Genomic DNA, 23,879 nt, shown 5'->3' with positions numbered 1-23,879 from the left:
GTGGCCCTCAGAAGTCACTGAATAAATGCCTCATGAACAAATGCTAAGGTTGCTCTTAAATCCCTTCTAGGAAAAACAAATGTAATATTTTCTTCTCTCAAAGAATTTTTAAAAAGGTGTCCTCTCAGATACAAATGTATCTAAGATGCCAGAGCAAAGATCCCCCTAAATATGAAAACATTAGAAGCATCCCTTTTAAAATCAGGTACAAGACAAAAATGTCAACTATGACTTCTTCTGTACCATCCCATACTAAAGGCCCTGGCCAATGCAAGAAAACAATAGAAAAAAGATTACAAAGGAAGAGATTATCATCATTATTTGCAGGTAAGTGTTCAAATTTTATATATATATATACACACACACATATACATATGTATATATACATATAAAAGAATCTACAAATTATTAGAAATAGAATGTCTCAAAGTAACCAACACACAAATGTCAATCACATATTTTCACACTAAGAATAATGAACTAGAAAAATTTTTTGAGACGCCAAATTATAATACCAACAATTACCACAAATGTGTCTCAGAATATCTTACAAAATATATGTAATACTTGAACACAGAAAGTTATAAAACTTTGTGGAAAGGCATTAAAGAAGACCTGGAAAAAAGAACTGGAGAGAGCTCACGTTCATGGACAGAAAGACAATACTGAAATCGTGACGATCCTCTTCGATTCATCTAAAGATTCGATACAACTTCCCTGAAGGCACCAGGCTGCTTCACGGAGCCACAAGGCTTCAAGACTGTCCCCTCCTCTGGTACACTCATCAACAACCCTCCTTGTCAACACCGAGCTCTCTAAACCCCACCCTCACAGTAAATTCCAATTCAACTTCTGAGAAATCTTCTCACTCTACTAAAATTCTCCTGATACTCATGTTTAAAAATTGTTCCCATCATTTTGTACTTTATCTTTTGCTGCGAGTAGCACACAATGCGAACTGTCTCTTTACAGGGGAGGACTGTGCCTTAATCCTCTCTGTATTCCCAACTACACACACAATACATTTCTCGAAAAGAAAGAGGTGAAAGTTTCCTCGTCCTGGTACAGCAATAGCTACAAGCGGGAAGTGAAGAGTGCCAACACCAGAATTAACTGAGTTTAACAAGTCGGGAGGAGAAAAGCAAGTGTTCATGCTATCAAGTGGCACAGATGCCAGCTGTCACTATTTAAAAGCAAATGTGAAACAAGCAAATGTGAGAGAAAGAGAAGAATGCGAAGAATCTGAGGTGAAGGACACTCTTGTAACCCAGCAGTCTGATTATTCCAGTGCTACTCTTTCCAGATCTCCGTAGCCTGGGTAAACCTAGATTACACTAATGTCGGTACCTAAAGTTGTTAATGCTGTCGTAACTAAGGTTCTTAACGTTAACAAAGTTCCAATAACCACGTTAAACCCTCAGTAATAAACTGTCATGCATGGCTACACTGAAGAGAATGGTTTAGATTAGAAATCACCAAAATATATCTCATCCTGAACAGATGAATGAATTAAAGACAAACAGAGGAAGCGTTATCTTCTTAACCATAGGGCCAATATTTGGGGCCTCATCCAAGAGAAAATCATAGTAAGGAATGTCTATGATCATATCCAGGAATACAAAAAACGAAGTTACTACTAAAGATATATTTCTTACTTTATTGATTTTTTTAAAACCAAATTCCCTAATCACACCCCCTCCCAAATAAAACAATGCACAGTTTATAGCCCAAAAAACAGACACTAAGTTTATACTCCTAAATTCTAACAGGATCTTAAACATATAATGAATTAATAAATCTTTTTCCTTGATATTGCTTATGATAACTTAAAGGGTGGGTATAAAAGGTCAGCTCCAAAACTGAGGTCAGAGCGCTTTTCTCCCCTTCCCTCTGCCACTCGCTCTTTCAGCGAGTCAGAGACAAGCTTTATTTCCTAGTCCATTTCTACCCACTAGCTATCTTAGCAGGAGGAGAAAGTGAGTTTAAAGAAAGTGTTTAATTGTAATCATTGTCAATTAAGTCTGTATGTCATGCCATGGAGTTCTCTGCAATTTGATGCAACCTGTCAGACAAATCCCCAGGATACTCTAGACAGCTATCCTATATGCAGGACAGACTTCTACTGCGTAGAACTTTCTGAAATAAAATGTTAAAAATTACAGAACAACATCAGAAATGCATTAAATTCTCTGTATGATGTTGATGACTACTGCATAAATAAAACTGCTTTAAAATACAATCCCTGGGGCTTCCCTGGTGGCGCAGTGGTTGAGAGTCCGCCTGCCGATGCAGGGGATACGGGTTCGTGCCCCGGTCCGGGAAGATCCCACGTGCCGCGGAGCGGCTGGGCCCGTGAGCCACGGCCGCTGAGCCTGCGCGTCCGGAGCCTGTGCTCCGCAGTGGGGGAGGCCACGGCAGTGAGAGGCCCGCGTACCGCAGGGAAAAGAAAAGAAAGAAAAAAAAAAAACAATCCCTACAGTTTCTCAGTAAATTTAGTAACAAAGATCCTTGACTGGTGGTGGTGGGGTCGCCCGAGACCACTTCCATGTTCAGAAAGTCACTGTAACTCAGCACAGAGTTGCACTCGCGACTAAGATCTACCACAGCAGTGTAGTAAACGTACACATCCAGATCCCAAGGGGCAAAGACGCAGGTGGAGACTAGAGGGATTCACATGTGGGCTTCCTTATGCTCCCTTCCTCACGAGGGGTCACACGGCCTACTCTTCGTCCAGGAGCACAAAGGCAATATATCTGCTCAGAGAAGCACCCAGGGTTTTTATAGGTGACTGGTCACTGCCTAGCACACGCCAGAATCCCACACTCCCGGGCGGAAAGCATGTGCGCAGCGCAAACCACACTGTTTGCACAAAGAGTCTAGGAGTAGTAAACCACCTTAATCAGTTAGGGAAAAATTGGAACACTCCCCAGCTCCGAGGTCGCATACATCAGCCCAGGGCCAACCTTGCAAGCAGGCTCTGTTAAGGACACTATGTTAACTCACTTCCGCACACATACCTTAAGTTGGCTACTACAATACAGCCACCACTTTTTCATAATTCTGCTCTATAGTGTAGTGAATACTGTTACACACAAATATAAGGGCAAATGTTTTGTTTCTTACATCTAAACATACCTCAGGGAAGAGGGAGGAGGGGGAAAAGTAAGCTTTAAGTTAGGGCAATGGATTTATGTTGATTCCACTAAGTTTTGTCCATACACATTGAGAAAAATTATATAATTAGAGATGTACCCTCCGTGGCTAGGAAATATAGCAAAGAAAAATTAAATATAGCTCATGTAAAAAGGAGCTGAACCTATGTGTTTCATCAGCTCCTTCTGTTAGTATCTAAACTATCTAAACATACACCGTAAAAGTAAATATATATGTTATAGCTTAAGTAGGATTTCAACTACTAATGTTAATAGAAAAGATTTTCTAATATCATTAGTTGGAATATTTTAATTTCTAGTATACTAAAATTATAGAAGCCATTCAAAATGTTTACTTACGTAAAAATTAGAGGGGAATTCCCCAGTGGTCCAGTGGTTAGGACTCTGTGCTTTCACTGCCAAGGGCCCCGGTTCGATCTCTGGTTGGGGAACTAAGATCCCACAACATGGCCAAAAAAAAAAAAAAAAGTGTTGGGACTTCCCTAGTGGCTCAGTGGATAAGACTCCGTGCTCCCAATGCAGGGGACCTAGGTTCAAACCCTGGTCAGGGAACCAGATCCCACATGCATGCCACAACTAAGAGTTCACATGCCACAGCTAAGGAGCCTGCGTGCTGCAACTAAGGAGCTGGCAAGCCACAACTAAAGGAGCCCTGGAGCCACAACTAAGACTTGGTGCAACTAAATAAATAAACAAACAAATAAACAAATAAATAAATAAAATAAAATTAAAATTAAAATTGGAAGTATATGAAACAAACTTTATTCTTCATAAATAACTGTTGGACTTCTGGAGTAATCCTAAAGAGGATCATCTGGCTATGGCTTGGTGTATACATCACAAAAACAGCTGCTTTCAATTTCAATAGCTTAAAAACTATGCACAGCCTTTGTCTCAGAAATTCTAGCTCTGGAAAGTACCCTAAAGAAATAGTCCTAAATCCTGAAAGACATTTATAGTTAAAATAAATGTATATAGGGACTTCCCTGGTGGCACAGTGGTTAAGAATCTGCCTGCCAATGCAGGGGACACGGTCCAAGCCCTGGTCTGGGAAGATCCCACATGCCGCAGAGCAACTAAGCCCGTGTGCCACGACTACTGAGCTCACGTGCCACAACTACTGAAGCCGCGTGCCTAGAGCCCGTGTTCCGCAACAAGATAAGCCATCACCATGAGAAGCCCGTGAACTGCAAAAAAGAGGAGCCCCTGCTCACTGCAACTAGAGAAAGCCCACGCACAGCAATGAAGACCCAATGCAACCAAAATAAATAAATTTATAAAATAAATGTATATATACACAGAGCATATACATATGTGCTGCTTTTTAAATGGTAACATTTTAATAGATAAAATAAGTTTTTAAAAACTGAATGCAATTTGAAGGATAGAGAAAACACTATCAATCTGAAGTCTATTAAGGTGGTAAGAATGGTTTTAGGAGAAAATAGCTCGTTATAAGTGATGTTCTACGATGTACACTAAATTTTTCCCATGACACAATTATTTAATTCAGTTAAGAAATAAAGAAAAGCTGTTTGAAAACTTAATAACTTTACCTTTAAAACATTTCTTTTAAGTTTACGTTCTGAATAACCTTCAGCATATGTTTGTTTGCACAAATATCATCTTCACTGCCTTGTAATAAAATACACCAAGTTTAAAACCCTAAATTTAGAAATCCTTAGTCAATATTTTGCTTAATGAAAATCACCCCATTGAGCCACACTTAAATTCATATAATTACCTACTTAAATTTAAAGATAAATAAGAAGCTACTTTATAAACTGCCAATAGTTTGAACAGAATGTTTTACAATTTCCAATTTTTAAGCCAGAAGTAGACTAAGCTTCTCCCCTTTCTACAAATTAGACAACTGGGGCCCGACACAGCTCAGGCACATAAACTCAGTGAAGGTAGTAATGAAGCTAGAATCTAAGTCCCTTGAATGCTATTACAACCCAGTGGAGCACTCTATGCTGTTGAATTTAACCCAAATTTAAATCCCTAAAGGCCAATAAAAATAATGCACCTAGAAGAAAAAGTTATAAGGAGAAAATGTGATTAAAGGCATAAGAATTGTCAAATTTCAGAACATATAAAATATTAAAGGAGGGGAGGATGGTACAACCAGTTCACAACATTTCTCTGTTCAAGTTTCTGGATTTCTACAATAAGCCTCAAAACTATACTGTCAAACCTAAAAGTTTAGGTACTGTGAAAAGAAACAAGTCATAGGAAGCTATGTATAACCGCTACAGACAAGGGTGCTTCAGAAAATCCTTGAATTTAAAGACAATTAGAATTAGAATTTAAAGACTTAGTGTTTCTGAAGATTCCTAGCAACATGAAAGTCTGGGTTATTTTCTTTATTAAAGGTTTTTTTTTAAGTTTATATGTCTAATGATATTAATTCCCCCCCCACCGCCGCAAAGGCTATTATTACACTAATGGGATGCATTTTATAATAAATGGCATCTAAGAATCCAGGGACTAAATGGCAATAATCCGTCAAGATGTTGCCATTAAGTAGAAAAATGTAAATATTTTACTAAATTTTATTTGGGGGACATTTTACCATCACTTTTAAGTCACAAACACAGGTAAGAAAACTTTAAAAAGTGGACATAAGTAAAGATTTAACTGAGACAACCATCATATAGCCATGCTCATACTTTAAATGTGGATCTAATCCTCAAATAGACTGTACAAAATAAAACAAACCACTATCCAAAAAGCAACAGGATTAGGAAGTAAAAGCTAAGATAATATTAGTCTTTACAGTCTTTACTTCTTTCCCCATAATAATTCCATCATTCAATCAAATTCAGCTTTGTAGATAATTATCAAAACTGGCTAAAACTGTTATTAATCAAAAGTACCAGGCTTAAGGTAATAATAATCATGCAACTAATGAACCTAAAGCTGAAATGTATAAAATCTCATTTGTCTAAGCCCAATTTTCCAAATTCTGACATGATGAATGATCATTTCCACTTCTAGCCTAAACAATAATCAACTCAAATATTGACTAGGTAAAATTCCCATTATTCCTATATATTTTAAATCATACTAACTTTCAAATGATTAAAATAAAATTAATATATTTATAACCCTTTAACTCTTAAACCACAAAATTATTTGCTACCACACAGATATATATACCTTTGGCCAAAGTATTTCCTGTATCATGTCACACCCTGTTTTTAAAAGCCTCCAAAAAGACAATCCACAGTATTCCTGCCTAATTTATAATGGCCTAGAATATTAGGATAAGAAAAGCTTCCTTTCTTTCTTTAACATGAGCTTAAATCCCTCATGTTTCATATTAAAAAATCCATTTAATTAAACATTAAAATTATCCTCATTTCCTTGAAAACTGAAACTAAAAAAATAATGTAACCTTTTAAGGTAAAAATTGTTAATTATCAAAATCACAATATTAGTCATAAGCCACTATAAAAATTATTCACTAATCTAGTAAAATATACACTAATCAAGTTAAGTTCAATTTAATCCTAGAAGTTGCAAGCCACAAACGCAAACTACCTTTGCAAAGATGAAACAACCCAAATGCCAAAAGGTTTACTGGAGAGAAATGTTTATAAACCCCATGTGGAAAAAGGATAACTTGGATTCATAAGCAGACTGCTAAAATCCTATGCTGACCTCTCAGGAGCATACTAATTCTTGCTGGCAACAAATAGTAAAATTTCTACACTTCAAAGAATTGTTTCATTAAGTGTGGTGATAAAATGAAAACAAAGTCAGTAAGAATATTGATTGATGTCAATTGCCAGAACAGATTCCTTCACAAACCCTGTTTTCACAACAGCAACCCCTTATGATTAGGGGAATTAAAAGTTGCTGAACTCAACAATCCCTTCAGTTAAACAAACAGACCCCTCAGAGCTGTCCAACGCTGCCCAAACTATCCATCCTTTAGTCGAATCAGTCAGTTTCATGAATTGTAGGATTTATCTTCAAGTCCAGTGCTGACTCAGAGGGTAGCTTGTTCCCTAGAGAAAACAACCAACAAAAATCAGAACAGCTACTGCTCATAAGCTCTTTCAACACCCAAGTGGAAAGGACAACTTAATGGGTCCAAAAAAAATAGTTCAACTTCCTTTCAGCTACAGGAGTAGCCAATAAACTGAAAGCATCTATATGCCATAGGCAGTTCCTGGTTAAAGCTTTCACTCAGTTACAGTAAGAAATGTTAAAACTAAAAAGCTTACAAGAGGAGCTATCACACACACCATAGGGTTTCTCACCCAAGAAGAAATGTGCAAGGACTATAAACGGAAAGTATTTCAAGGGCCAAAGCTGTTATTTTGTTTTGTTTAATCTGTGAAAAGCTGCCTTTCATGTGCGTGCGTGCGTGCGTGCGTGTGTGTGTGTGTGTGTGTGGAGTGGGGGGAATTAAACATTTCCACCCAGAAGTAGTCTGCATGTCTAGGGCACTAGCTTTGCTTATGGCCATACATAAAAAACGAGTGAAATGTTACTTAGTTCCCTAAACGCAAGGTCCTCATATTCACTAGTCAGAGAGAATATTCTGAATTAAAAGATAAAAAGAGTAACATGTTCTGTTTCAAGACATGCAATAGTGAACTGCCTTCCCTATTACTTCTAAAAACCAAAAAATCAACATGTACAGCCTTAGAGCCTCAAAATGTACCACAACAAAACGGGGCGGGGGGCTTTGCATTTCATGAGTTAGGGGTTCTGTCTACAAAAATATGTTGTTATGAAAAAAAGAGGGAAAAACCTCCATAAGAAAGGCAACCAAAGAACTCAAGCTACTTTCAGAAACATTATTTTGCCCTTTCCGGTGCATGAGGCTAACAGCTTTTCACAGAACAAACACTCCTCAAGACCACCTCCAGAGGGAGGCGTGAGGGGGGCCAGCACTACTTTCCTTTCTAAAACATTTATTCCGTATTTATTCGTGTGGGGGAAAATTCCAATCAAAATTTTTCCCTTGTCACTTCCAAGCTATAATACGGAAAATTCTTGATTCCCCACCAAGAACCTCAGTGCCTCAGAGCTCAAATGTATGGAGGAAAAACTAGCAGTGACTACACACTGTCTGGAAAACTACTCTTTTGAATATAAGCATCTGACAGGTTGTGGGGCTTTTGGGTTTGGTTTTAAAGCCTTACTCCTTCCTCATTTTCCCAGCCTCTCTCAGAGAAAGGAGAGTTAAGTCCCACTGTAGGTAATGAATGGTACCTGTCATAAACTATCTGGGGAGGATTCACCGAATGGCCACTCAAATCACTCCCTGTAGTCTGTGGTTCAGGTGAGACAAACAGCAGCCCTCCCAGCTTCCTTAACCTGAGCACCAGTGGATTGTTTCCCATCAAGAAGCAGGGCTCTGTGCCGGTGCTTTTCAATCTGCACTAAGCAGAACCCTAAGCTTCCACAAATGCTTCAGGGTTCTGTAGACTCTTGATTTGAATTTCATCTGTTTTTTTCACTTTTAGTAATTCAACAATAAAATTACAAATGCAGATCCAAATTAGCATGCATTCTTTTTTAACATACTAGAGATCATCACCAACATACTTAGCTTGTGTTGGGTTAGGGTATTCTCATGGAGGCTCAGAATAAAGCCTCTCTCCCGTCACCCCTCTGTATATACATGGATCTTTCATTAGGAAGGCAGTGACTGCAATCATCTTTTATTTAAATGCACACGCACTCAGAGAAAATTGAACAAAAGGGTGCACAACTTATTCATGTGAATCATGATTTTTATGTTACTATATGACAGAAAATACAGAAGAGGAGACAGGAATGTAAGACTAATTACTGTCCTTCACCCAATTTCAAATTACTGGGTTCGACATAATACCACATAGACTTGCTATTCTCACTGAATAACTTCATGAGTAAGTTTAATAAACCTGACCCTGTAAATGCCAGTTTTATCTGCTTTATATAATTTTAGATTTGGAGACTACATACAGACTTCACAAGAGTTCTGCTGCTTTAAAAAAAATGTTTGAAAACCACTGTTCTCTAAACCCTAATTAAGCTTTGGTATGCCTGGCTCACAGGTCCTCTAGGGGCAGAAATGGTAATTAAGTCTTATGTTTCTGATGCCTGCTGAGCTGCAGGTGCCTGGTATCGAAGTGCTCCCAGCCAGCTGTCCAGTCCTGTCTCCTCTCCCCCAATCCTGACAACCCTCAAGAAACAATGTGCCATGGACTTATATACACTACTGAATGTAAAATAGCTAGCTAGAGGGAAGCAGACGCATAGCACAGGGAGGTCAGCTCGGTGCTTTGTGGCCACCTAGAGGGGTGGGATAGGGAGGGTGGGAGGGAGACGCAAGAGGGAGGAGATATGGGGATGTATGTATATGTATAGCTGATTCACCTTGTTATAAAGCAGAAACTAACACACCATTGTAGAGCAATTATACCCCAATAAAGATGTTAAAATAAAAAAAAAGAAACAGTGTGTCAAACTCAGGGGTGCTAATGGCAAAGAAAATTGGTAACATTTTAAGAAAGAGACACCAGGTACTTCAAAATACATGACATTTTATCTCAGTGCCATTTTTCATTCATTTTTCCAAGTTCGTGCCCAATCTAAACTTTTTCACTTGCCTAGCAATTTTAATTTGAAAATTCCACTCTTCTGGTATTTCAGAATGGTGGCTCTCCACATCACGCAAATGGCAAACTTCAAAAATATTTCTTTGAAAAGATAAATTAATAAGAAACTCCACATAACAGAAGCAGTGACCAAGAGCCTAAGGTAGGGAAACAGAACCATCTATGTGACCTAATGAATGACAGTAGTTTAAACTGTCATGTGGAATCACTGCACACTGGTACCAATGTATAATTTGTCTAAAAAAACAAAAATGCCAGTTGGCAAAAAACCTCGCCTTGGGCTTCCCTGGTGGCACAGTGGTTGAGAGTCCGCCTGCCGAAGCAGGGGACACGGGTTCGTGCCCTGGTCCAGGAAGATCCCACATGCCGCGGAGCGGCTGGGCCTGTGAGCCATGGCCGCTGAGCCTGTGCATCCGGAGCCTGTGCTCCGCAACGGGAGAGGCCACAATAGTGAGAGGCCTGCGTACCGCAAAAAAAAAAAAAAACCCTCGCCTTATCCTATTCCCTCCAGGCGAACTCTGTGGACTCCCCTACAATCAGTATTTAAGGGTAATGCCTGTTCCAGCAGGACCCTGCTCCAAGCCTATGGCTCGGTACTGCACCTGACGTTTTCTTCACATCTGTCTTTACCTAACTCAGACTGAATTACTTTATGAAAGTTCACTAACTGAGCGAAAACAATTCCCTATTATGGTAATAAACTGGTTAAAACAAACAGAAAAAAAAATAAACTTCACAGATTCCCAACTATCTGTGTTAAAAATGTTTAAAGAAATCCTATCTATCCTTTAAAACCCATCTTATGGGTTTTCCATGAAACTTCATCCTGGATAACCTCATTCGAATCAGATAAAAATCTCATCTTCCTACAAATTTTCTGGAATTCTGAACTTTTTTTTTCTCTCAAAGGGTAGATGTCAGAATCTCCTGTGAAACCTTTAAACGTACAGACAATGGCAGTGCTCCAAATGTGGGGTTTCTGACTTCATAAGTCTTACATGGGGACGGGGAAGCTGTATATGCAAAGCACCACAGGCTAATCTGCAACTACATATGAAAGCTTACCGGAACCACTGCAGGAGATCAGGCACTGAGCAAGGTTCCAGGAATTCAAGAAATAAGATCTAGTTCTGATCTCATGAAGTTCATACTTCACTCATAAAGCCCACGATAGTGCTTAAAATTTTTCAATTTTAGTGTTTACTCTAGGTCTCCATGTGTGATCACAGTAGTGGATAAAATGATAAAAATGCTTCCAGAAGAATTTAACTTTAAGTGAAGGAAATAAATAATACAGACAAAAATTTAAGAACATTAAGAGATACTGAAAATATTATAGAAGCATAGAGATGGAAGACAGTAATAATGACTTCAGAAGTAGAAATGGCTTTGAAAGGGGGAGAAGAAAAAAAAAAAGAGGCATTTGACCTAATCAATGAAAAACAGGCAAGATCTCAAGAAACTGAAGAGCCTTCCAAGTAGAGGAAGGCACAGAGATGGGAAAATTGCTGCCATTTTCAAATACATATTCTCAAACAGGATACGTATTTTATATCAGAGGAGGTCCTCCATGAAGAAAAGAAAGCTGGTAGTCATTTAATAGTCATTTTCAATTATTTTAATTCTAAAAATATTTAATAAGCAGGTAGACATAGTTCCTTCCACAAGGGAGCTTATATTCCAATAGGCATGAAGAGGACCACTCATTCTAATACAAAGAAAAATGCAAGTTCAAATTGTAGTAAATTCTAAAAAGGAAGTAAACAGGAGAACACCATGAAAAATAATGATGGGAAGTTTCCTTTACATTAGTCAAAGGCCCTTCTCTGGGACCTTTAAGTCACTTTGTAAGTGACACCTAAGAGAACGGAAGGAACCATCTATGGAAAGAACAGGAGAAACAGTACATGCAAGAACATGAGCCAGAAAGGAGCCTGACATATTTGAGGAAGACCAGTATGGTTGGAACTGAACACACAATGGGAAGAGTGAGATGAGGGAGTACGTAAGACAGATTATACACCGTAGTAAGGGACTTGGAGTTCATTCTAATGACAACTAGAAAGCCATACTGTGATTACTTTTACTTTTAGGAAAATATAAAGAAAAAGTAAAATATGTTTACTGATTTACGGTAACATTTCAATTATTAAAAATTGTATTTGATTAGAAGTACTAATATTCTCTCTTCATTACATTACACAATAAAAATAAGTTTCAAACACACTCCAAAATGCTTTACTTATTTTTTTAAATATAAATAACCTTTAATAAAAGCCATGTGGACCAAACCAATATAAATGCAACTCAGATTCCACCTCTGATTTCCCCCTCAATATCTAGAGAATTTCAGCAACTGACTTCTATAAGCATACTTCATTTTAGTTGAATATCTACCTGTGATAAAAGGTATTTGGACTACCTGGATATCAGAAACACTATAAGCATTAATAAAACTATTAAGTGTCCTAACGCTTCCTCACAAAATTTATTTAATCTCATTGACCAAATTTAGGTAAATTCTATGAGTTTAACCCAAGTTGTTATCAGCTACATACTCGTACACAATATTTGATGGAGACCACAGCCTGCACAACTATTTCGCTTTCCATGTCTACACACAGTAATCCTCCATTGGGCCTAACTTCAGCCTTACCTCTATCAAGAGCCTCATTTCCATATGAGTTTTCATTAATTAATTCAACAAATGTTAGAATATTATGTGTAAACTACAGTACCTAAACCTCTAAAAATGTGAATAACTTGTCCAGATTTTTAACTGTCTTAAAAACAACTGAATTACAACTTTAAGAACTACACCCTCTGGCCTGTATGTTAGGTCACTTACTTGGGTCACTATATTTGAAGAAACAGAACAGTGACCTGCTTGCCCCCAAACTTGACAAAATTATCAGAATTAATAGGATCTTCTCTAGCCTCTGCAATGGTGTCAATCTCTTAAATCATAACACGTACATTATTTAAACAAAGAGTCAAAACAAAATGGGAGGAGGACAGGTGTTAGCTACCAAACAAACTCTTCTGGATCAAAAGAACCATTTTTCTTCTCAAGTGACAGTGAATGTTTATGACTAAATGGTATGCTTCATTCATTGATAAATTATGTTGTATTGTTTATGAACAATAAACATACTCCAAGACAACCATGTCTGATTATAAAAAGTTATAGTCACAAAAAATAAGATTAATATTAGTTAACAATGTAATTTTAACTTTAAATTTCTTTCCAACAAATAAAAGCTAATAACAAATTAAGAAGAAAAATTAGTCTGGCTTCAAAAAATGTTGTTATTGAATCAATAAACACTTCTTACTTCTTTAACATTAATAACAATTTAGTTGACCTTTACATAAAAATCTTAAAAAATACATATTAAAACGTAACATGCAAATAAAAGATATCTGATTACTAGTTCTAGATCCATGAGGTTTAAAATTTTAAACAGCCACGGTACATATGCTATGCATCTTTCAGACATTCTGAAAAATTTATGAGATGTATCAATAATTGATTTACATTATGTGTGTCCCATGAGCATTACTAAGGTAGAAGAAATCCCTGTGGCCTCGTTTCACTTAAACGGTATTTGTGATCTTGGCTGAGCTTCAGGAACCCCTGTAACAATTAATTCAATGGTTACTTATCTGATAACTTCAGTTACTCAGTACACAGACTCGAACCAGAAAAGCGAAATCAGCCTCAGCCAAAGAATAATTTAAAGCCCCATGCACCTTCTTCACAGGCAACAATTCAAGTCCTTGACTCAAAGTCTTTTTCTTATTTAAAGAAAGCAGCAGATTAGGAGAAGAAAAGGGTTGTAAGAAGAAAGAGGAGAGAAGGCAGCACAGAGCATTAAGTAGAGCAGCAGTTCTCAAAATGGAGTCCCCAGAAAAGTCAGCAGCATCACCTGGAAACACATTAGCAAAGGAAATTCCCTGGCTCACCCCGACAGACCTACAACATCAGCAGCTCTGGGGATGGGACCCAGGGAGTGCTGGGTTTTAACAGGTACTCCAGGTGATTCTGACAGACTCAAGAACCACTGTCCTAGAGTTAGGAATACTAACGGCACAACAGAGTCATCAATAAAAAGCCAGCAAGAACGCACTAACATGGTTCAAATAAACTTGTCTGAGTATGTCCATTCAAGGTACTACATTCAGGCACTTTAATAGACTCAGGGAGCAAGAGAAATTGCCTCCAAGGAGTTATAATCTAATTGAGGTAGGAGGACAATGGAAAGGGTGAAGAATCCAAGTAATTACGTAACACTGAAGCAAACTGCTCTTCAAACTCTGTTACCTAAAAGGTAGCAACTGTATTCCGGTTCACTATAATCACTTGAAGCACATCAAACTGAGCATGAGTCATAAAAGAAAAGTTAATGCTGTGTGAAGCAACAGAAACTAAAATTTTGGAAATCTTTCTTTGAAAAATTGCTGAGAATATAAAGTTTTGACAATGAAAGCCATAAAGCTTCTTATATCCAAAAATTCAAGTATGATGGAAAGCTTCATTTTCCATGATGCTAGATAAATTGGCTACTGTAGCCGTTTTGGTGATTTCTTTAAAGTAGATACAAAAGATGCAAATAAGATAATGCCCCAATATGTATTTATATGAGATAACCAGGGTCAACTTAAAATTCTGCATCCAAAGAAGGCTGGAGCATGTAGGCCAGATGCTTAAAAAGATGAAAGTGTGGATTTTGGTGGACAGTCATGGTTGGAGAAACTTTGCAGACAATTTCCAGGTTTGTCCATAACAACTTCCCACTCAGGCTCCTCCATGCTTTCACCCTTCCAGCTGACTGGAGAGATGCCTAGAAGCCCGCTGACCTGGGTCCTTAACTACATGGAGAACAGGATCCCAGAAAACCTGAAAAATCTGTCCTGGACTGTTACAAAAAAAAAGAAATAAATTTTTGTCATGTGAAGCCACTACATTTTGGATCTCCATGTTTCAGCAGTTTAGCCTACCACATCACAACAGTGGGCAATAAGATTATGGTCCATAGTAACTATGGCTTAGGGAGCATTTTGGTGACAACAATTATATTAATATCCTATTGATCTGTACTGTTTTCTAAAAGGTACACCCCCCCCAAGGGACTGTTATTTACTAGTTATTATTTATAGGAATACCATTCTAAAATCTGGATAACCACATCACAAATATGGGAAGATGTTCATGAAATCATAAGAAAACATCTCATTTCAGAATATCAATGTGTAAGAGATTCATGACTAAAAAATAAAAAAAACTAAATATTATCACCATCAACATGTAGTCCACATCTGACTTTCTGCTAGTATATATGGTTGGATTTTACATGCCTGTGTGCACTGGGGGTTTTAAAGGGATACATCTCTCTGATTCCTCTCCTTTTACTAAGACCCTGCCCCATGCCCTACTGTAGGGTAAATACACATCCAAAAGGCAAAAAGAGTAAGAAAAAAAAGATGACTTTCACATATGAATATGACTAGTCAAGCTGAGAAGAATCAGGGAAAATTCAATAAAAGAGGCTGCCACCATTCAGTTCATTCCTACAGAATTAGAGGACCATTCCTATCTAGACATGTTACACACAGCATAGTAATTTTGTCCACACAAACACTCTCTCTCTACTAAGTACCTACAATGCACCACTGAGCCAAAAGGTGAAAGAAGAAATGATCCCTGGAGGTTTCAACCTATTTGACTCAAAGGAAATAAAAAGACTGACTTCTAACTCTCCACATCCAGCTGAGAACCAGGAATGTTCTTGGGCATTCACGAATACATGCTGTCTCTCCCTGCCTATCAGTTCATTCAGGACCTCTACAACACTCTGATTCACCCCAGACCCTAACCTGACACTGCTGAAACAAACCCCCCCTCACCTGTACCTGCGATACAAAGGATTTTCTATTTACACATACTATGTCAAGGAAGTCCATATACCTTTTAAAGTCCTTTTTAAGTCTAGTATCAACACAAAAATCAAACTCTTCTCTCCTTTTTGCTACTTCTCATCACTGTTTTCATTTCTGTCTCCTTTTAGTGTACCTATCTATCTCCTATTGATCAACATGTCACGAAACAATACTATTTTAGATTAGAAAGACTTTAAAAATTATCTAGTATTATCTTCTTATAGAAATGAAGATGCTGGGCCTCCCTGGTGGCGCAGTGGTTGAGAGTCCGCCTGCCGATGCAGGGGATACGGGTTCGTGCCCCGGTCTGGGAGGATCCCATATGCCGCGGAGCGGCTGGGCCCGTGAGCCATGGCAGCTGGGCCTGCGCATCCGGAGCCTGTGCTCCGCAACGGGAGAGGCCACAACAGTGAGAGGCCCGCATACCGCAAAAAGAAAAAAAAAAAAAAAAAAAAAAAAAAAAAAGAAATGAAGATGCTAAAGCACAGGAATCAAACAGCATGCTGAAAGCTACATAGCTACTTTAGTAGAAGAACTGGTACCATGTTCCAAAGGCAATCAAGTCACGATCCAATGAAAGCAGCCCCCAAACAGCAGGAGGTCCTACTACAGTTGTAGATCACTGAACTTACAGTTGAAGGGAACCCCTACCCACTCCCATCCAGCCCTTACCTCTCAGTTAAGGAACAAGTTAGCCAATACATGAGATTGAAACAGGAAGTCCACAATAGAAACGCTGAAACCTAACAGGACACGTTAACCAGGGATTCCCCAACCAGCAGAACGATATCCACTGGCAGCTACTTTAAGCCTTACCTGGCAGGTCTCCAAGCCAGCTGCGGCAGCCACATCCCCCTCGCGCCATTAACGTCTCGCCTCAGTGTCCTAAAATTCCCAACCAGGAAGGAAATATAGCCAGCAGGCACTCCCAACCCAGTTACGGCTCTACAGTTCTACTGTCAGTAACCTTCCCTGGGACGTCACCATCTGTACCCATAAACATGCATACACCGAGCAGCCCTCATCTAGGATGAGCTCAGTATTACAGGGCCTTCTTCACAAAAACCTCAGGGACCCCTGACCTTAACTATAAAGTTTTCTTTTATTTTTTAATGTAGAAAGCAAGCCCCAGTTAGAAAACCTGGACATGTCTGAGTGATTCTGCTGAATATACCTGAAAAACAAAGTAGTTACAAAAAATGGAAACATGCAATTTAAAAATAATACAAATATTTTGACTGGTTTTAAAAATGTTTTAGCATCTCAAAACACACAGCAACTCTAGTTCTGATAAAGTTAAACTTTCACCAGGCATATTTCTGTTCCTCATGTGACAATACACCTACACCCTCTTGAACACTTGCAGTATTTAGAGGAGTTCTTCAAAGATGTTTACGGGATCATTAAAATTCACTGTAATTAAGAGATACCCACCGATTAAATTTTTTTCTCTGAGATAAAAATGAAGCTTAGTTAACTGAGCATTTATTAGGCACCCTCTTTATGCCTAAATTTGTGCTAGATAAGAAGCGACTCCGTCCCTTCTTAAGGAATTTGTAACGTGCTTAGGAAATCTAGACTGACATTTAAAACAGTTAGAAGAATACTTTAATGGTAAACTACCTCTACTGCTATTAAGGGTAAAAATAATTCAGAGAAACCAGTTCAGATGGAAATATCAAAATAAACTCATGGTAGGATTACCTGACGGTCCCACAAAATTCATTTAAAGAAAAATAATTACAAGGAAAATCTGTTTAGAGTTACATCATATAAAACAGGGAGATGTTTTAGAATTACCTAAGTATTTTGTATAATTTTTATTTTCAATAATGATACTACTTAGTAAAACATAAAATAATCTAAAATGATAGCTTATAGTTTTTATGCCTTGAGTGATTTTAATGTAGAGCCTAAAATACAAAGAGAAATTTGAAATATGAACTTAGATATTTACCATCTGCAAAACCATAGCTTCAATCCATTAGCAACCTATTTTCCCAATGGTACATACACTCCTTAGCTGGATATCAGAGTAGTAATACAGGTATGTAGACATATCTGAGGATTTAATTTTACCCACACTAGTGTTACAGCATTATGACCTACAAGAGGTTCCTGATTTTTGACTTATACAATTTATTAATTTTAACAGTATTTTCCCAGTTTGCCCTCTCTCTTGTTTGCGTCAAAAACAGATCAGTTATATGGACACACACATACGTACAACTAGTCTAAAAAAACAACTGAAAGGGCTATCATGTAGGAAAGATTTTAATTTATTCTATTCAAGGAAAAGACCTGGGACTAATGGATAAAAGATACACAAGACAGAGTTTAGTTCAACAAAAGATCTAATTTTCTTTTTTATTCAAACTATTAAAATGTACACTGGACTGCCTTGGTTAGCTACTTAATTCTTTATTACTATAAGTGAAAAAGCAGAAGCTAGATGATAATCTCTCAGGAATGCCACCTCTAAACTGGCACAAGGCTGAACCATGGAAACCCCAAAGGTTCCACCGAGACCAATGACCAGTGTCAGATTACCGCATCGGCCAACTAGCATGCAACTGAAATGAATGAAGCCTCCATTTCTTCATTATGATATAAAACATCATAGAATCAGAGAACTTTATTCTTTAGCACAGAACTTTAAAAAAAAGATCACCTTTCAACATTAGAGGTATAAGAATATTTTTAAATAGTACATTATATATATTAAAAGTTAAATATTTTTCAACAAGAATGATGGATAAATATTAGTATGGGTTTTTTTTTTTTTTGGCAGTACACGGGCCTCTCACTGCTGTGGCCTCTCCCGTTGCGGAGCACAGGCTCCGGACGTGCAGGCTCAGTGGCCATGGCTCACGGGCCCAGCCGCTCCGCGGCATGTGGGATCTTCCCGGACCTGGGCACGAACCTGTGTCACCTGCATCGGCAGGCGGACTCTCAACCACTGCGCCACCAGGGAAGCCCAAGAATGATGGATAAATATTAATTTTCCCTTTTCTTTTCCCTTCCTCTTTTTCCCCATACCTTGCCCAAGCCAAAAAATAAAGAATGTAAGCCAATTTTATCTATCAATTTGGCACTCGCAGGAATATATAAGAAACGATTAAGTGTTTCAAAAAACTGGATCTAAAAATATACTTAAAAATTTTTCTAAAATATTATGATTAAATTTTAATGAAGGAATACAATTATTTAATAATGATAGGTTTAGTATAATAATTAGATGCTTCTCATCAAATCAATCATCTGAGATTACCATAATAATTTACAATAAAATATACTAATGGTCCAAAAATCTGCACCATTCTCATCTTGAAGGAATGAATATTTGAAAGTACTAAAAAGTCACGTATGGCTCTCTTTCTCATTTATAAATCAATGATGGCATCTCCAAATGCAAGAACTCCCCTCTACCTCTCCCAAGTGTACACACACAATCAAGCAGAACAAGAGATGCTCAATTCCTGAGTCACAACTGTGGATTAAACCACCAGATGACATATTAGAACACTACCCAGAAATGTACACTCCTGTTGCTACCTCTCTTAGAATCACCTTCAAACAGACTATGGCCAAGACTGAGGTAATTAAACTTGAAGTACACCAAGACTTAGCTTACCAAGTCTACTACCACATCAAAATACTCTCAGGAAAAATTCTGATAGAAAACCATTCAGCAATTAGTTCTCATGATAAAATTATTTTTCATGGCACAAAAAATTAAAGTATAAGCTGTCTTTTCACATACTTAGTATAGTCATATTTTCATTTCTAAAGGCTATTCCAAAAATGTTTGCCTAAAGCTAGACCTATTAGAAAAATATATCTTTATACATTACTTTAAAGGTATTGTTACTATATCACACTCAGGAAATAAAATTTTGCTAAGGGTGTGTTAAACCAGTGATTCTCAACTTTTGGAAGGCTGTGGTCCTCCAAGAGGATAATAAAAGCTGTGACCAGAGAAAAATGTGTATTTACAAATTTAAAATATATATATAATTGTAGGGGTTCTCAAAGACAATTAAGCCCAAGCTAAGTGCCATACCCCAAATACTAACTCTTATATAACTACCTTCGTAGAAGACACTTAGAAATACAGCTATAGTTCTCCAGTTAAATGTGCGGAAAACAACTAAACCTATAGCTCCTTCATTTCTTAAATTAAAATAAAATGTATATACAAGTCAATGGAAACTTAACATGTGCTGCATATATTTAACACTTTCAAATACCTTTTAAACCCAATTAGCTATTTAAATTCAAATAATTTTTGTATAAAGTTTTACTTCTTGCATCACAACTTTTTTTAAATACAAATCATGTTTTTGAAGTGATCAAGTTTTAGAGGAACCTGATTCACTCAGGATCCACTTTGTTCCACGCATTACGTTTTTCTTCCTTACGATCTGAGGAAATAGAAAGTCTTAACATCTACTCAACTTTGCTCAGATATTTTTACATGTTTGGTCGAAAGATATATTTAAATATGTATTTTTTCACATATAATGAAAATGACATTACTCCAGTTTACATCTGAGTGGCAAACTATTTAAGGTTTCGTATTTTTTAGGAAAACAATAATTTGACATATTTTCAAGGGTACTAATTTCTGGAATAGAAGTTGAAAAAAAAGAGAAAATAAAACTTTATAACTGAAAATTATCACTAGGTTACACCTATAGTAGACAAGGAGGATTGAAGATCAGTGAAATCACCACTAAGGCAGGTACATAAACGTCTATGACCTTCCTTATTCTACAGTCTCGAAGTGAAAATACCAAGAACCCCTCCTAGGCCTTGAAAAAAATATTTATGGGTAACAAGTAATGTAAGACACTGAAGGGATGAAATGTGTTTCTGGAAGTACACAGACTTAAGTTTGTTTTCCTTTGCTCATCTCCACGGAATGTTAAGCCATTAACTAAAAGGAGAAAATATGGAGAAACAATAAATGCAAAACCATTAATTACTCCAGTATTCTTGGAAAATATTTTAGCCTCGTCGATTGCCATTTGAATAAAGAACAATTTTTAAATAGTTGGTATAAAGAATTCAGGAATACATTTAATATAATATACTATACTGACCTATTTCCAATGGTTCCAGACAGTAATTACTTTCATTAATAGGAAGCAGAATGACCACTTTAATGTTAGGGTTATGTAGAAGAAGAGTAAATAGTTTTAAATTAATTCATTTCATCCTAAATTTAGGTTCTGAAATCCAATTGGGACCAGTGAAACACCTACCTACACACAAGTTAATAACAACTGGAAACCTTAAACAAATACCACAGCATTAACGGATTTTGTAATTAAATGTTTTCAATATCTAAAATTCCCTTTGACATTTTAAACTCCTCCAGTATTTAAAAAGCCCATCTTTTAGCCTGAACTAGTCTGATCAAAGATGTGAACAAAATATTTACTTATGAGACAAGGGAAAATGTGCTGTTAGGCCAAAATCAATTGGTGCTTAATTAAGAAAGCCAAAGGGTTCTGACTGGCGTATGGGTTTCGTTACTGTGGGTGCTTTATAAACACTGCTCTGGAGTCTGGACGATCCCTAAGGAAGTTCAGATGTACAGCTGACATGTAGATTATGCTCATGTAAACAATGTGAACACATTGTGAACACATTTCTCAATGGGAGAAAATCATAGCAGCATATTACTTACAAGTAAAACTTTAAGGCTACCAGGGATATTCAATTCTGACACTGCTCTCTAGGGAAGAATGGAAAATGTTTACAAATTTAACTGAACCTGAAAAGAGCCAAAGTAGAAAAAAAGGTAAAGGGACAAGTAAGGGGGAAGGAGTTGCAAGGTATATCTCAAGGCCCTCCACACAAAATTATCTTAAAAGTTTCACCAGAAAGGTATGTTAATTCTTGCTTATGTTTAGTTAATAAAATGATCAACTGCTCATTGGGGTGGGGGAGGATGAGTGGGAGATGAGTGGGAAGGGAGGGAGGGAGAATGAGATGGAGAGAGGGAAAGAGGGAGGGACACAAGGGGAGGAGGGAGAGGTGAGGGGAAGTAGGCATTGATAAAATCCTTGGCAACACAAGGTTATTAAGCCTCTGAATACACTTGACACTTTATACACTAAACGGGATGCTCTGTTCCATAAAGTTATCATTATCTTCTCTCACTCTTCTTCCCAAAAAGGTCCTTGATTCCATTATCAGTATCAAAACCAATGATTTAACACCATTACTGATTAGATTAAGCCCTGGAGGCAGTACTAGTTCCAGGCTGATCTAGACAGATCTTTTGGCTTCATTTAATGTATATAAATTTCCTTTTGTTTCTGTTTTTTTAAACATTCAGGACCAAGTGATGATTTTCCAGTATAGGTTCCAGAAACATAATCTGGGTGGGTAGCTCAACCATTTCACAGACACAAGACAACCTGCTCAGCACTTACTATGAATTCAATATAATTCTGCATACATTACTTGTCTAATTAAGGTACACAGCAGTAGGAATGGGTGACGTTAATGATCTAAGAAAACTTTCATATTTTGCTATGTGTTTATGTTAGAAAGCAGAATACAAAATCTGCATGAATTTTTAGATAAAAGAGGGGACCTTCTAAGAAGATAGGGTTCTCAAATGGTTACTGTGAACTACGCCTCAGGATCCCTGAGGTATAAGTGCATTTCTTCAAATTCTTCTTCTGCCATTTTGGGTAAACTTGGAAGAAGGTGTTGAGATGTACTGTCTTCCCTACCTCAATGACCCCTAATATTTCATATTTCTTTCCTACCATTGTTTATAATACTTTACCCAATTTGAATTACTGCTACAGATTTATAATCAACCACCTGGAAGGCAATACATCTAAACTTTTATTTAAAATGATATAAATTATTTTTTAGAAATTTATTTCAAAAGGAGGACCTTGACGCTCTTACAGAAGTTTTTGAGTGAAAGAGCATTATCATGAACTTTAAAAAATAAGTTAATACTATGGCCCAGATAGACTTATTTTCTCAATAACCATTTTCTCCTTTAAATTTATTTTTGTGTGCTTTTAAACATCCTTATATTTAATTTTTGTTCATATTTAAATTTTGCTTTAAAATTTTCAACTACACATTTGGACTATGGTACCAAAACCTAGAACATAAAACTCATAATGTGTTCAAATATGACTCACTGAAGAATACAATTTCAGGTCTGGTAAACTACCAGCAAATGTGCTTAGAGACTTGCTATCTGGAACTCACTGGAAACAGTTACTCAACTTACCTGGGGCTAATCCAGCAGCAGCAGCAGGAGTCCCCATGGATGGGTGAGAGAACACTTGAGAGAAGGCAGACGCATGTGCCTGGGACGCGTTACTGAGCCTGGAGGTTGATCCTCCTTTGGGAATAAACTCGCTTGCAGTAGGATTTGGTGTCTATTTAAAAATCAAATATAGTAAGTTAACACATTTTAAGCCCAAAAAGACACTGAATCTACTAGGCATTATTCCACACTGCTCTACTTACTGAGTAAAATATTTTATTGAAAGGAATTACAGTGTTCTTTAGTTTTCATATTTTGGGGTGGGATAATTAAATTTCTTGAAGAAAAATTTTCATCAAATTTGAGGGTTTTAATCATTTCATTTGCAGAATTTAACTTCAGAACATGAATATTTGCCTTTATTGTCAAATATACATCATTACCAAACTATCCTAACACATTTTAGAGAACTGGGAGGTTGAAACTGCCTCAAAACTGAGCCAACAAGTTTCAAATTTAATGTCTTTAAACCACTTCTACCAGGATAAAGGTCAAAACTGCCTTTATTCCAAAATTAATCACTTCCTTCTTTATAAGCACTTAAGACATTTCCCCAATAATATGATACCAAGTATTTAAATAACAGTAAAGACAAGAAAAGCACTTAAAAACAAGGCAAACACACGAGAGGACTCAAGATATAAGAAAAACATAATAGAGGCTCCAATGTCTCCTAAGTATTCATGTAACTTGTTATATTAAAAAACATTTTACTATGAGATTACATGAAAAAAATTTCCTCCCAATTGTACAATGCCACCTTTTATCTAGTCAAGTGGCATGGTACCTTTGCCTTTAAGAATGACTAGCACGTTACAAGACTGCAAT

The 23,879-nt window shown here is 37.1% G+C and overlaps 1 protein-coding gene and 1 long non-coding RNA gene across 11 annotated transcripts in view; both read right to left on the bottom strand.

Annotated features, from left to right (window-relative positions):
* LOC309792796 overlaps window positions 1-23,879 on the bottom strand; it is a 468,580-nt gene that overhangs the window by 148,818 nt on the left and 295,883 nt on the right. The gene's annotated exons all lie outside the window — the stretch shown is intronic.
* PAN3 (poly(A) specific ribonuclease subunit PAN3) overlaps window positions 1-23,879 on the bottom strand; it is a 118,890-nt gene that overhangs the window by 43,311 nt on the left and 51,700 nt on the right. For all 10 annotated transcript variants that reach the window (XR_014291791.1, XM_082602609.1, XM_082602605.1 and 7 more), the window contains one exon: window positions 23,013-23,163. Coding sequence is in view for 9 of the 10 variants with exons in the window: in XM_082602609.1 (XP_082458735.1) it covers window positions 23,013-23,163 (151 nt within the window). In the remaining variant the exon portion in view is untranslated. The remainder of the gene's footprint in view (window positions 1-23,012; window positions 23,164-23,879) is intronic.

This window comes from Mesoplodon mirus, assembly GCF_964341445.2.
Source record: "Mesoplodon mirus genome assembly, chromosome: 17".
In the NCBI taxonomy this organism is placed as follows: Eukaryota; Metazoa; Chordata; class Mammalia; order Artiodactyla; family Ziphiidae; genus Mesoplodon; species Mesoplodon mirus.
The sequence above is the reverse complement of the archived record's forward strand: the minus strand, read 5'-3'. Positions and strand labels throughout refer to the sequence as shown.